Here is a 15,072-nt window from a genome sequence, read left to right on the forward strand (position 1 = left end):
GTTAAAATGCAAATCAATTTAGAAATTTTTTGAAATGCATTATTCTGGATTTTTTTTTGTTGTTATTCTGTCTCTCACTGTTCTAATAAACTTACCATTAAAATTATACACTGATCATTTCTTTGTCCGTTGGTACACGTACAAAATCAGCAGGGGATAAAATACTTTTTTCCCTCACTGTAAGATCGTCCAAAAGAGAAACAGTGAGTGTGTGCTGTAAAATGGAAGTCCGGAATTTTGGGCCAAGAAAAAACCAAGGTGAGCCAGCACTGGTTCCTATTAAAAAGAAGGGAAAGGTACAAGTCCTATATGATTAAAACAACATTTTACCAGCATGGTGGCCAGATGCATGTGTGGCATGAAATGGCACCTCTTGGGGGTTTGGGAAAAAAAATATATTTCCTCTGCTGGAGGGTTTGTTTTTTTTTTTTTTGCTTTCCCTTGGATGAACTGTGGGTGTGGGATTCTGTATATGAAGGTTTTCTATTTATTTATTTGAGTTACACAACAGCACTACTACACAGGTATACCTTAAATTTCTCTGTAGCAAGATATTTAAAACACCTGTGTAGCCATAGCCCAAGAAACAATATTTAAAAGAGATGTATGGGTTTATTTTTTTTCTTTAGATTTATACTTACCTAGGTGGATGCAGCATCGGCATCATGCTGCATCTGTCCCCCGGCACCTCTACACTGAGAACCAAGCGATCAAACACCGCTGATTGCTCGGTTCTGACAGCTCCCCGAGCAAAGTCTGTCCCCTCCATGCTCACTGGAGCGCTGGGCTGTGGAGGGGCAGGAAGCAACTGGCTCAGGCTCTCAGTGGTTTGCTGAGAGGCTGAGCCGGGTGTCAGTCCAAGCACCTGGCAGATCCCTACTTCCATTGTCATGATGACGCAGTGCCTGCACCGACTTCTGTGACATCAGCAGAGGGCAGGCTTCAGCCCGCTCTCCGATGAAAATGGATCACAGGAGTGCAGAACAAACTGCACTCCTGTGAACCATAGGAGATGCACAGCCAAATGAGCTTTGTCTGTACATCTCCTTTAACCACATTTAATAGAAAATATTTGAATGTAAGTATAACAAATTCTAAATAAATACATACTGTACAATAAAGCAATTGACTTAAAGGAAATATTTATGGCTATTTGGTTTCAAAGGAATCACACATACCCTATAAAATAAAATATTAGTTTTGTCACTTTGTCTAACAGATCTGTAAATGGGTTAGGCAGTTATAAAGCACAGCAAGATCTATATGGGTAGCAAGAAAGTACCACTGCAAGGCATTGTGAGCTGCTAACCTTATAAATGGTCTGGAAATTGCCAACACTGTCCTTATAAACCAGGATGGGTGGACGATAATTAAAGATTTTAGATTTTTTCTCAGCCTGTAAAGAAAAAAAAATGTTTTAGTCTGACCGCTTGTTATCCACAAAATCAAAATTGAAGAGTTTTAGTAACAAAATGCATATACAGTATTACCTGTTATGTCATTTATAACATTTACTTAATTAAAATGTTGCTTTGAGCCATCTCTGACTCCAATCAAGTTATGCAAACTGTAGCAATAAATGTGAATATGTTCACTATGTGACCTTTGTCAGGGTCCTGGGGTAGCTGCAACACCTTGTCCCCCAGGCAACCAGCTGCAAAACAGCGTGGCAGTGTTTTGCCACTGCATACAATATATCCTTCCCCATCCTTCTTGGTCATCAGCAAAGGTACCCATAGGGGCCATAAAAGAGATACATATAATGCCCCTGTTCATGCTTGCAGGACTACATGTCTGCGGTGCGCTTGATCCAGTGACATAAAAACATTAGCTTCCATATGATAATGAAGATAGACAAAAAAAAAGGGCCGGCCAGTTGTCTTAAAGTTTAACTTTAGTCAGAAAATTAAAGTATGACTAAAGGCAAAAGTTTTGAATGTAGTGGAGAAGGATTAGAACCCCTGTCAGTATGTATTGGTGTCTGTGCCCCCCGTTAGGTAAACTCACCCTCTCTATTTATCCTGTTTACCATTAGCACTGAAAGCGAAAGTAAAAGAAAATCCCAAATTTTGGGTTGTCCCCAGAAAAGTAATAGAGGGGAAATCTTCCAATGGGGACACCAGTTCAGTTGACCTGGGGGTCCCCAAGGAATTTCCTTAATTTACAGGGATTTCCTCTCACTTTCTGTTTGGCTATGGGAAAGGAAGTGGAGGAAAATCTCTATAATGGGACACAGATGGTAAAAAATAAAAATCTGATAGGGGTTATAACCCTCCTTTGCTCTATCCAAAATGAAAACAAAAATAAGGTTTTGCCAATAGTTCTACTTTAAATCAGGCTAAATTACTTCAGGTTGGCCCCTTTTCAAAGTGTAGCTATGTAAAACAATCAAAATAAGTGCCTACACTGTCTCATCCTGCTCTGCACATGCTCAGTTGCTCGCTATTTTTAGCCACTGCCAAATCTGTAGAGGCCAATTTGCTGACAGCATTAAAGCGAAACTAAACCCGCCTATCCTTTACAGCCAAGGAAGCTGCTTCGGTTTGATCTGCAACTGCCATGGTGCTGCACATGTGATAATTTATGACACCAGCAATTTGATGGTTTGACAGTTTGGTTGAAGAAACAAGCAAATGTGACAGTTAGCAATCCTGGCATTCCAGGAATGTAACTATTTTTTGAAACCATTAAATTGATGGGTTTGGTTCCACTTTATCATTTACTTCTGCTCAGGGGATCTGGTCTTCAGCAAAATGGCAACTTCCAGCAAGAAGAGACAGGAGCAATGTTGGAGGCAATTTACAGCACACACTAATTTTGGTAGCATAATCATTATTGTGGAATGTATGTTCCTTGCTAAAGAACATTATTTTTTATCATGTTGTTATGGGTAAAGTTCTGTTTTAAGAGTCCAGCATCTGCTACTGATGATAACATTTAGACAACAGGAAGATATAGGGTAGGCAACACTTTTTGGGGGCCAAACAACCCCACTTCATCTGGGCTGAATCAAGACACATAAGTATATATGGAAAGAATAAGGGGTCTTTCACACAGCCCGTCCGTCGGACGGACTCGGTTTATCTCAGTGGGGGATCAGCGGATCAATCCACTGATCCCCTGCTGATCCCCGCTGAGCAGGGGGATGACAGCTGTTCTCTGCACTGTGTGCGGAGACACAGCTGTCAGTTCCCCATACATCTCTATGGGGGAATCGGATGGGAACGGACCGATCCGCTGGACGGATGGAAAATAGGGTTTCCATCCGTCCAGATTTGACGGATCGAATCGGATTGGATGTCAGCGGACATGTCTCCGCTGACATCCGATGCCCAATAGGGATGCATGGGGGGACCGTTCAGATCTGCCAAAAAAAACGAACAGGTGGTTCTGAACGGTCCGCCTGTGTGAAAGGGGCCTAAATCAAATAAAAAAAAGACATTGAAACATAAAGAATAGCTGTTTATTTAAAAAAGAATAACAATAAATGAAAGAAATAATTACAGTAGAACTAAAAGGCAAAACATTTTATTTTGGATAAAGTAAGGGAGACTTTTAGAGTCGGTTCACACTACCACGACTCAAAGTCGCCCGACAAGTCGGAGTAGTGTGAGACTTTTAGAGACTTTTAGAGTCTCTTCACACTATCACGACTCAAAGTCGCCTGACAAGTCGGAGTAGTGTGAACCGGCTCTTAACCACTGTCAGTTTTTTTTTTTTTTTACACCATCCGTGTCCCATTAAAGAGGTTTTCCTTCACTTTCTGTCCCATACCAAAACAGGAAGTGAGAGGAAATCCTTCCAAGCTGTCAGAAGTAAATAATGCTCAGAAAATTGTTACTTAAAGTTAGTTTTGCTGGAGTATTTTGGGGTGGGGCATGGCCACTGACAGAGCTGACAGAACATTCAGGAAATTTGTGCACACAAGTAGTACCACTGGAAGCAAAGGAGCTCATGGGTACAGGTTTTGGTAGGTAGGAAATAAGACTAAAAGGGAGGATAAAACTTAGTTTCAGTGTAGGTTAGGGAACTCTCTTCAACATGCTCAGAGAATGCAATTTCATGTACATGATTTGCTTTGATATTTTACAGTTATAAGTGCTTATGTTATGCATTCACATAGAATTGCTAAGTAGTTATGTTATAAGTCTCTGGAGGCCCTCAAGATGCAGTGTGTAATGTTAAGAATGAACAAACAAGAGCATAAGTTGTTGAGTAGATTGATTAAGGCAACATCACTCTCTAAATCACCACAAACAGTGTTGCCCGCTAGAAATGAAACATGCAAGGACTTTGTTGTACGTGTATCCCTCTATGATTATTATTACATTAATCCGTGGGCGGACATGCTGGCGGGGTGGAGTGAGAGTATGGGGGTCTTCCAACTTATTTCCCCATGATGGATCTAATGACGAGTTTCACATGAACATGATCAAAGGTTTATGTTTTGGGAAAAAGCAGGCATTTCCTTTCTTTGGGCCTGGTCCAACTTGGGATATGGAGTACATGAGAGGGGTGAGGAGAGAATTGTTTCACCTATGCTCCAGGGTATGAGCCTTCACCGAGTGCTCCTCCTGTTTCCCCCAGTTTCCATGTCCATGTTGAGTCCCACTAACCCCTTTAAACAGCCGCCCCCATACACCCCGGTGTATCCTAATCTTTCAAAGGTAAATGATTTGGATGAAATCATGAGATCGTATAAGGTATATCAGCGACAGTAAAACCAGCTCCGGCAGCCCCTAGTGAGGCACAAGCTGTCCAGCCTGAGGTTTCTGTAGCACCTATAAGACAGACAGCCTATCCAGATCCAGTCCAGTCACCTGACTCTTCCCAGGTTAATTCTGAACGTGTGATGGATACCACTGAAATAATGAAAAAGGATGTTAAACCCCCCCCCCCATCCCCCCACGTCCCCTGTTGCATTCAGAGGTTGCCACAGCCCCAGCTCTTACTCCGCGCACTATGGATTCACCTATGTTGCAGAAAATAGCCAATGCTTTTAGTCAACTAAGAGAGGAATTGAGGAATGATTTGGATAAGATCACAGCATGTTACACTCCTAGACGTGCTACGCACCATACCCAAGTTCAAAGTCAGGACAAGATTAGCGATAGTGAAGTAGCTGCTGTTGAACGTGAATCTGATGTGTCTATCAGTTATACTGAGGAGTTACCTAAAGTTCAGCAGCGGACAGCAGTTAGTGCAGCTAAAACACGCAGACATTAAAAAAGTTTAAAAAATTGAAGTACAGTCCTGTCAGAGAGGTCTCACAGAGCTGAGAGGGTGTTAGGGTCTTAGGGTGGAGGAAGAGCATTGCAGATACGGCTGATCACGCCATGCTTCATTCCCATATATTGTTATCATTGATCATTAATGGCATACTTTGACATGATCTGGATGTTGGCTGGGATTGGAAAAATATTAAAACCGTGGATAAACCATAGGACTCATCAGCTAAAGCAACCAATTATCCCTTACTTCATCTTGCAATAGTTAAAGCTATGTGGGAAGAATTAGAAAAACTAATGAAAAGGTTATGGAAAGATAAAAAGTCGTTATCTGGAGCAATTTAATGCACACAAAGAAGTAAGATTGCTCAATATTTATAAGATGCTTTTGAAAAGTTTGTAAAGAGGAAGCTGGCCTCACCATACACACGCCTGAAAGCAGATTTACACTCAAACGATCATGCACAGTTTAAGACCTGAAACTGCTCTTACTATTAGACAACTTGTTGATGCTTGGGGTGACAAAACTGCTGATCAGCTTGACAAACTTATCATGGAAAAAGACACAGCTGGCTGCTTCAACTTTCCAAAACCACACAAAGTCCAGGGTTCCCAACTTTCAGATGCCATGTATGGGGGACAGTGGAGAAATGGTCAGAGAGGCAATTTTAACCACTTCCATACAGGGCAGTTACATCCCCTTCCTGCCCAGGCCCATTTTCGGCTTTTAGCGCTGTTACATTTTGAATGACAATTGTGCGGTCATGCAACACTGTACCTAAACCAGATTTATGTCATTTTTTCCCATTAAAAGAGTTTTTTTTCTTTTTTGCTATACAAATAAAAAAAAGACTGAAAAGTTTGAAAAAAAAAAAAAATGTTGTTTATGTTATAAAATTTTGTAAATAGATAATTTTTTTTCCTGCATTGATGAGAACTAATGAGGCTGTACTGACAGGCACTGATGAGGTGGCACTGATGGGGTGGCACTAATATGCAGCACTGATGGGCACTGATAGGTGGCACTGATGGGCACTGATAGGCGGCACTGGTGGGCAATAATTGGCACTGGTGGGCAGCACTGATAGATTGCAATGATGGGCACTGGTGGGTGGAACTGATATATGGCAATCATGGGCAGCTCTGATGGGGAGGGCACTGAAAGGATCCCTGAGCCCTGATTGCCATCCCTGGTGGCCATGGGTGGACATCCCTGGTGGCCCTAGTGGCACCCCCAAGGGTCTGCACTGGTAATCAATGCTGTGATTGGACACAGCTGGCCACATGGTAAAGAGCCTACGTTAGTAGGCTCTTTAGGGAGATCGGAGATGTGGTGTGTCAGAGTGACAAACGGCAGCACCGATTGCAGCTCTGCACGCCCCCCGGGGGAGCGCAGAGCGCTTTAACCTGCCTGACGTCATATGACGGCCAGTCAGGATAATACAACCACAACCGTCAATACGCTATAGGGCAGGCGGCAAGTGGTTAAAATAGACACACTTGGTAGGGGTAAAGGAGGCTGACACAGAGATTTTTGCACCATGCATGGAAACTTGCCCCAGGCGTTATACTCACTGCTGATGGTAAAGGCATATCACATGCATTGTATGGTCAATGGAGTCGTCACTGCCCTAATGTACAGCATCAAGTTAGAAATTGGGCTCAACGGCCAACACAACAGGGAGACATGCAGGTTGCTGCAGTACATGGGACAGGTTATACACCAGTAAAACTCACACAACACTCTACAAGAACCACATGAGCACCAGGTTAAGTACCCACTGAAAAGGGATCACAACAAGCCACAATGGAGCTGCTAAGAAGGAGTTACCCCATTTCTTCTACAAATGTCCACATGGTTCCAAGACCCCCCTATTCTCTCTTTCTATCTGTCTTACCAATGACTGCTGGATTTAAATTTATAAGGGGCTTAATGGTCACATTTTTGATGCAAAGCTTTGTCGTTCTGAGGGTGGTAATGCGTTGGCAGACAGGGAAGCTAAAAAACTGCTCAACTGCCATCAGGACCCCCAAGCAAGTGTTTCTATGGCTATGTTATACCCCTCCCCCCCTCCCCCCACAATTCCAGAATATCAGCTCTTACAGGAACTTCAAATCGCTGCTACACAGGCTGATATTGAATATTGGAGAAAGGAAGGTTTGGACCCACTAGGCCGTATGCCAAAAGGGGAGATAATAGGCATACCTCAACATAGTGCTCCAATACTGATTGCTATATATATTGCTAATTTTCATGGTAAAGGACAAAGAGGATATTAGTTTACGTTGCAGGAACTCGAGAAGAGATTTTGCATACAAAATCTTAATGCTAGAGTTCGTGATCAGTTAGCAAGATGCATCACCTTAGGAATAACACCACTGGAAATAGACATGGTCAACATGAACATTTATCACCTCCACAGGGCCCATTCCAGAACATATAGGTAGACTTCCCACACATGCCTAAAGGGAGGGTAGATACATTTTTGTAAGTCATCATAGACAGATTTTCAAGTAACAGTGACACAGAAGGAAGACGCCAGAACGGTAGCCAAGTTTATGTATAAGGAAATTATTCCTAGATGGTGTTGTACTAGGACCATAGATTCAGACAAAGGTCCAGCTTTCACTTCAAGGTAACACAGACAGTCTCAAGGCTGATGGCAATTGAGTGGAAATTTCACATCCCTTATCCTCCTCAGAGTTCAGGGATGGTAGAGAGATTGAACAGGACAATAAAAGAAAATTTGAGGAAAGCCACAGGTGGAACATTTGTAAAATGGGAGACATACTTACCTGCTGTACTAGCTAAGATAAGGATGACTCCTAATAAAACATCCAGGTTGTCACCATTAAAATTTTAATGGGAAGACCTTTTCCCACACCATGGACCACTGGTTCCACTGTCATAATGCCTGGTGATTTAGAGTTGATTCAGGTGGAGTATGAACCTTATTAAGATATTGAATAGCATCTACGGTGATGTGTCTCTGTCTTTTCCCAGGAGCCAACACATCGATTTGCACCAGGGGTTCGAGTAGTAGTGAAGGAGCTCCACAGGCATAAAAACTACTAATCCACCATACGGGGAGCCAATGATGGTAACAGCAGTCACCAGAACAGTGGTGCTGACAGCCTATTCTCAAGCCTGGATCCATGCATCAATAGTGAGGAGGATTCCAGAGGATCCTAGGACACTGGACAAAGACACAGACAAGGCCAAAGGCATAGAAGAAGACACAGGTGATACTGAACAAGAGGTAGGGAGCAAAACAGGTGATAAAGTCTCCCAAACTACAGTCCAGGGAAAAGAAACAAACTGTGACTGACTTAGACATAGACTCAGATCAAGATATCAATAATTAACCCCCAGACATCTTGGAAGTTCTTCCTGTTGATAGGATTAATTTGTTTGACTGTGTTTCTCCCAATATGGATAATAACTACATGCTATTATCATCCAGAGGACCTTCCATTTATATGTTCCCTGAAACAGGATCCATATCATATACTTAAAAAGAGGATTTATACGCCAGGAGAACGAGGGAATGAGAAAATGTACTTGTTGCGACTAAAATACAAATATGCTCAAGCATCAGGTTATGATACATTTTGGGTGTGTAGCTTGTTGCATCCTGGTGCAATTAGAATTCCCTTAATAGCAGTTGCATTGAATATTACCCAAATGCTAAACGGAACACCATATGTGAGTGTCACCACTGTGTCAGAAAATCCTAAAAGTCAGTCAGTACCTTTCCATGTCATCAAACAACTATACAACCTTGATTGGTATGTTAAAATAGGAAATTGCTCAGATGAGAATCAACATATGTATAGTAAGTCAATTTGTAATTTTACTGGTTTAGCTACAGATGCAACACCTATTATTCATACAAATGCTGTCATTCTCAAAACTCTTCTTTCAATGACTAATGGTAACCATCCTCTTTATCATACCACATTTAGAGTATTGGCAACACTTCCCAAATTTAAATCTCCACACCCACGGGGCTGTACACACAGGCATAACCCACACAACCTCTGCTCAGCAAACCAGTTTGTTTCTGCTTAGAGAAGGAGTAGGACCTAGGTTTCCTGCTGGGACTTCGGTCACATTTTTTTATTCTTTTCAGAATATTTTGTTTTATTTCTCTTTACTCACTTTGCTAGCTAGTGTTCAGGGGGATTATCCTGGTGATCTACAAGCAATGCCAGCTGGGGTTTCTCACTGGATACTCTAATCATTTTATTTAATACAATTTTTTTGGGATAACGCACTATTGGCCACCTTTCTGTTCCATATATGTGAGAACCATTGGGGACCAGGAAATGGCATAAGATCACAGGAGATCTCCAGCATATTTACCCAAGAGGCGACTGAAAGATTGAATTAATATGCCTTATGATATTTCAGATATATATTTCAGTTTATGCCCATCCTGTGATGAAATGTGGGCCCTTGCATTTACATATTAACGAGCTAAGACTGACAACCATTCATCCACCTTGGTCAGCAGACAGCTATGTTTTGCATTTAGACGACATGTAAACACCTGTTCATTCATTCATTGGGACACTTGACAAAGTTAAGTCTGCGCATGGAAATTACGGACACCACCTAAACACATTTGACAATTGCTTGCATTAACACTTGACAGCTGAGTAGAGGAGGAACAGCCCTTGTCCACAAACACCATCTCAGACACAAAACACCTCATATTGACACAAATGCATGGCGAAAGCAAAGGCCCTTTTATGTACTATTCTGTCTGATATGTGCTATTGACTGATGAATTATAAACCGGTTTGGAGCAGTCTTTCCTGCTCAACAAATATGCCTTAAATATGAGCTTCACGTGCCATAAAATTAGTTGTGACTGCACGAAGTTTGAGTGCTGTGTGTCGTCATAACTCCCAGCTGGATGGAGGGGAAATTCATTATCTATTGGGAGGTTAGCAACTGAAGGGCTGTAATATCATCGTGATTGCCTCCTGACGAGAATTGAGCTAACAGTTTTGGTGTCAGAAGTGGGATCTGCCAAAAACACAGTATGGGGTAAGTGATTATATTTTCTATTATTATTATTACTACCCTATACTGTCAGAGCAGATAAACGGTACCCAGTTAACCGCAAATTTTAGCACCTCCCGGGAATCTGAAATTCCCAAAGATGGGGTTTGATACTCCAGCGCCTGAAGCGCCAAAGATAAAATGGGGTTTGGAACCCGGTTACAAAGCAGTACTGTGTGTGATGGTGAATTCCCCCTCCAAAACCTTGTATATATTTGTATAGACACTTAAGTGTAGTTAGTCGTTATATAAGATTGCATGCCATTGTATAGATGTATGTGGAGATTGTATGTGTTATTAAGCTGATCCTGAAGGTATAGAACTTGCCCACCAAAGGATAGTTAACACCAAACCATAAATTGGATATATATATATAAATCTGATTATTTAGACGCAGGAAACCACATAAGTTGGGAAACTAGGTTTTTCCAATAAAGTATAAACACTGACGTCACTACCCCTATATAGATATATATAAACCTTCAAACTCAGCTGATCTCACTTTGTATTCTGAGCTTAAGATAATGGGAAATTTTCAAGGTAAGGAGAATTCAGAGAAAATGATGAAATTTACGTTTAGGAAGATTGTATGAAAATTGTATAGTGTATGGGCAACCTTAGATCCATGAATCGTTATGTTGTGTTCGTTTTAACACTGTCCCTATAGGTGCTGTATCAGCAAAGCATTTCATAACATTGAATGAATGTTGGTTGCATAATAATTTGTTTTGTGTTTATGTTTTAAAGTGATGTGATTTTGCCACAGGAAAGGTAACAAATCCGTACTACACTTGTCATGGCAGCTTTTAGAAGCAAGGAAATATATATTTGGTGTGTAAAGTGTGACCTTAAGGACTAAAAATTGTATTTCTATCCTGAAAAAAAATCATAAGCAATTTTGAACTTTTATCATTACGGTTTTGTGTCACCGACCTTTCTTTCTTTATCACTGACCTTTCAAAAAAAAAAAAAAACACAAAAATATATTTTCTAGTGCCTTTTTTAGCAAACAAACCCCCCCTCCCCTCTCCCCCACCTCTTTCGGTCTGTGACACAGGTAATAGCAAGAAGAACTGTAAACAGCTGTATTGTCATACAAATTAACGATCAGTTTTGCCTTGTAGAGAAAACAAGTTTTAAGGAATGTTCCGAATTGCTAAAGAATGGGTGACGTATGGGTTCTTATATTCAAATGAGAAATTACTAATGTTTTGAGCTGCTCATTTTTTTTTCAACCATGGTGAACAATAATAATTTTTTTCTTTAAGTTTATGGTATACCATAATAATAACAAAAAAATATAGAAATCCACGTGGTAATAATTACTTTGACGTCAACAATTTTTGGTATTAGAGAAGTGCACTGTTAGGAAGGGAAATGTTTGATATGCTTACTGTATGCTCAATTCCTCTAACCGTTGGTTTATTTTTAGGAGGAAAAGTAAAATGTTTTGTTACTAAACCTTTCTGATGCTTATTCCTCAGATAAGTGGAATTTGAGATTTTCAGAACGACCAAGCACAGCCTTCAACAACAACCAACCTCATGGGAGTATTGTTTCCAAATAGATTTTTTTCTGATTGATTAGACTGTTTTTATGGGTGTTAGAAAGTTTTTATTTATTGGGTGTCAGATATTTGATGTGTTCTAATTTGACATATATGAGCTCTGGCATAAATGAGGTGCTATACTTTAGATAATTAAGCATCTCTGGTCTTTTTTTTTTAGAGTTTTCCTTTGGTATATTGGTACATACTTTTGTATTCTGGTGCTAAACACTAATTTTTGAATTTATGCACTTATGCTTTTACTACCTTTTCTCTTGACAAGATTATTGGTATGGGATAATGTGCTCAGGCAGATACTGTAGTACTACTCTTATATTATAATCTTGGATACAAATGAAATTTTACAGATTTGTGTACATATACCATATGTAACTCTGGAAACTAGTGAGCTGATTGTCATTTATATGTCACAGCACGTTATCAGATGTGCAGTATGTGAAATCTGTATTGTTAAATAGTAGAATAGAAAGCTGTCATTCAAAAAAAAAAAAAAAATAGGATGGAAGTGGTTGGCTTGTTGATAGTATGCTAAGAATTAAAATGAATTTATGCCAGCGTTACTACTTTGATAAAATTTTAAAGGTAACCTCCTGCGGTGAATTCAATTAGTTGATCTCTTTTCATCCAAAAAGTGACTCATTGCCCAGGTTTTGCATATGAATGGCTCTTGAAGTCAGATTTTGTGTCTCCAAGGCCATTTGGTTTCAATTTCCTGTTCAGGTGTCACCAAGCAATTGTGCAAAACCGTATGGATTTATGTTTGCATGAGTACTGACTTCTAGCTGTTTTGTGTGTCTCTATGTGTCCATGTACACAAGACAGCTTGAGTTTCACTCCCTGTTGTTCAGTGATCACAGCATCTTAGCCATGCAAGGGATACTCAGTTCTAGGTAGCTGCCTGCTTGGGTGAGTCAGAGGACTGCAATTTAACCCATCTCCACCTTTGGAGGAATACAAGGCAGTTCAACCCCTCCAAGGGCCCTCACCATTGTTGCATGTGTAGACATGCTGTGTTCTCCCAAAACAGTGCCATTAAGTATCCTTCCTGTTACCTGCCTTCCTGTAGGCCCTAAACCTCAGTGCTGCGAGTAGTTTCACTAGCATTTATTTTTGCTGCCTGTCTATAGGCCAGAAGCCCAGTGGCGAAAAAATACTCCTGCCATTCTTGTAAAACTTGTATTTTTGTCTCTGTACTTACCTGCTATTCTTGCTAAAGTCAGAATGACTTCAGACCCGTCTCAACCCCATGAGTCCATTTATTCTCATATCTAGAGATTTTGCAAGAGGAATATGTGGTAATTGAAAAATTAAACAGTGATTATGATGATATCTCGCTCTCGTTTCCTTTGCCAACAGGTGCACCAACCCACCCATTCAAGCCTGGTGACAGAATCCTGGTGAAGGCCCCTCCATAAGCTGACGTCGCTAGACTGACCCTACGGACCTCCTGCAACGGTTCAAGCAGTGACCAGAACAGCGGTACTGACAGACGACTCCCCGGTTTGGATCCACGCATCGCGACAGACGGAAGCCCCACCCCTGGACCCCACGACAACTTACCGGAGATTGTGACGAGCACCAGCCGAATCATTGGAGATTGTGACGACAAGCACCAGACGAATTCCAGCTGGATTTAGACAGACGCATTGGTACAATGCCAGCGGACACCCCTACTCCTGGAAGACTTCGCATTCGTGCGACAGTGGTACGCTTTGTAGCAAGCTGAGCACTAGTAGCCACTGTCTGGTTACTTGCAACATGTGCTCACCACCCGAGAACCTCTCCTCATTTTGCCCTTGCTCACCCCAGGAAAAGAGAGAGACACGAGACATTCATGTCTCCACTTTACAGTCAAAGTCAAGCCGATTGGACACAAAGGACATTGTTTTTTCGTTATAGCCGCCAGGGACTTGGTCTAACCGCTCTGAACGAGGGTTGAAAGGGAATTTTTTTCCTCTCATTAAAACGGGAGGTTTATTTTTTGCCCTTTCCTGGAAAAGGCCTTAGGACATGTTGAAAAATCACATGCCATCGTCAACAGGTGGTATGTGCTGCCATGGTCTATTTTGTAGTGACTTCATTGCCATAATAATGGAGTTGGATTTTTCAGGCCATGGACTCTTGCAAGCTATGGCCCTCCCCATTGAACATGTCTGTTTTGATTTGATAGAATTCTAAGAAGTTATATCCCTATGTGCACACAACCAAGTCACCAGCCTACATACACCTTGGAATAATGTCACCTGTTTTGTGCTATTCAGAGACTCTAAGTGATCCCACCGTTATGAATAAGCTGGGATCAAAGGTTGGGTTGAAAGATTGTATTAATATGCCTGATATTTCAGATATATATTTCAGTTTATGCCCATCCTGTGATGAAATGTGGGCCCTTGCATTTACATATTAACGAGCTAAGACTGACAACCATTCATCCACCTTGGTCAGCAGACAGCTATGTTTTGCATTTAGACGACATGTAAACACCTGTTCATTCATTCATTGGGACACTTGACAAAGTTAAGTCTGCGCATGGAAATTACGGACACCACCTAAACACATTTGACAATTGCTTGCATTAACACTTGACAGCTGAGTAGAGGAGGAACAGCCCTTGTCCACAAACACCATCTCAGACACAAAACACCTCATATTGACACAAATGCATGGCGAAAGCAAAGGCCCTTTTATGTACTATTCTGTCTGATATGTGCTATTGACTGATGAATTATAAACCGGTTTGGAGCAGTCTTTCCTGCTCAACAAATATGCCTTAAATATGAGCTTCACGTGCCATAAAATTAGTTGTGACTGCACGAAGTTTGAGTGCTGTGTGTCGTCATAACTCCCAGCTGGATGGAGGGGAAATTCATTATCTATTGGGAGGTTAGCAACTGAAGGGCTGTAATATCATCGTGATTGCCTCCTGACGAGAATTGAGCTAACAGCGACCCAAAGTGAAGGAAGGAGAGAGTCCCTGGATGGGAATTAACACAGGCCTAAGATCTTTCGCAATCTGGTAAGAGGCCCATCTACCTCCTTCAGGAGGTGTGGGAAGATATATTATATATCTCTCTTTCTGACACCAGGAGTCTACTCTTGAGGTGACTGTCTTTCCGCCCTGACTATCTGCTGGTGAGAAGCAAACCTGAACAGGTGGTGGGATATCAGATAATAATATCTGACATGTGGTTGTCGTTTGAAGCATC

General features: G+C 41.3%; 1 protein-coding gene across 1 annotated transcript in view; it reads right to left on the bottom strand.

Annotated features, from left to right (window-relative positions):
- Positions 1 to 15,072, bottom strand: part of ATCAY (ATCAY kinesin light chain interacting caytaxin) — a 161,625-nt gene that overhangs the window by 104,069 nt on the left and 42,484 nt on the right. Inside the window, exon 7 of the mRNA XM_082257121.1 lies at positions 1,310 to 1,396. Coding sequence (XP_082113247.1) covers positions 1,310 to 1,396 — 87 coding nt within the window. The remainder of the gene's footprint in view (positions 1 to 1,309; positions 1,397 to 15,072) is intronic.

Source organism: Pelophylax lessonae (assembly GCF_965119305.1).
Source record: "Pelophylax lessonae genome assembly, chromosome: 1".
NCBI classification, from domain to species: Eukaryota; Metazoa; Chordata; class Amphibia; order Anura; family Ranidae; genus Pelophylax; species Pelophylax lessonae.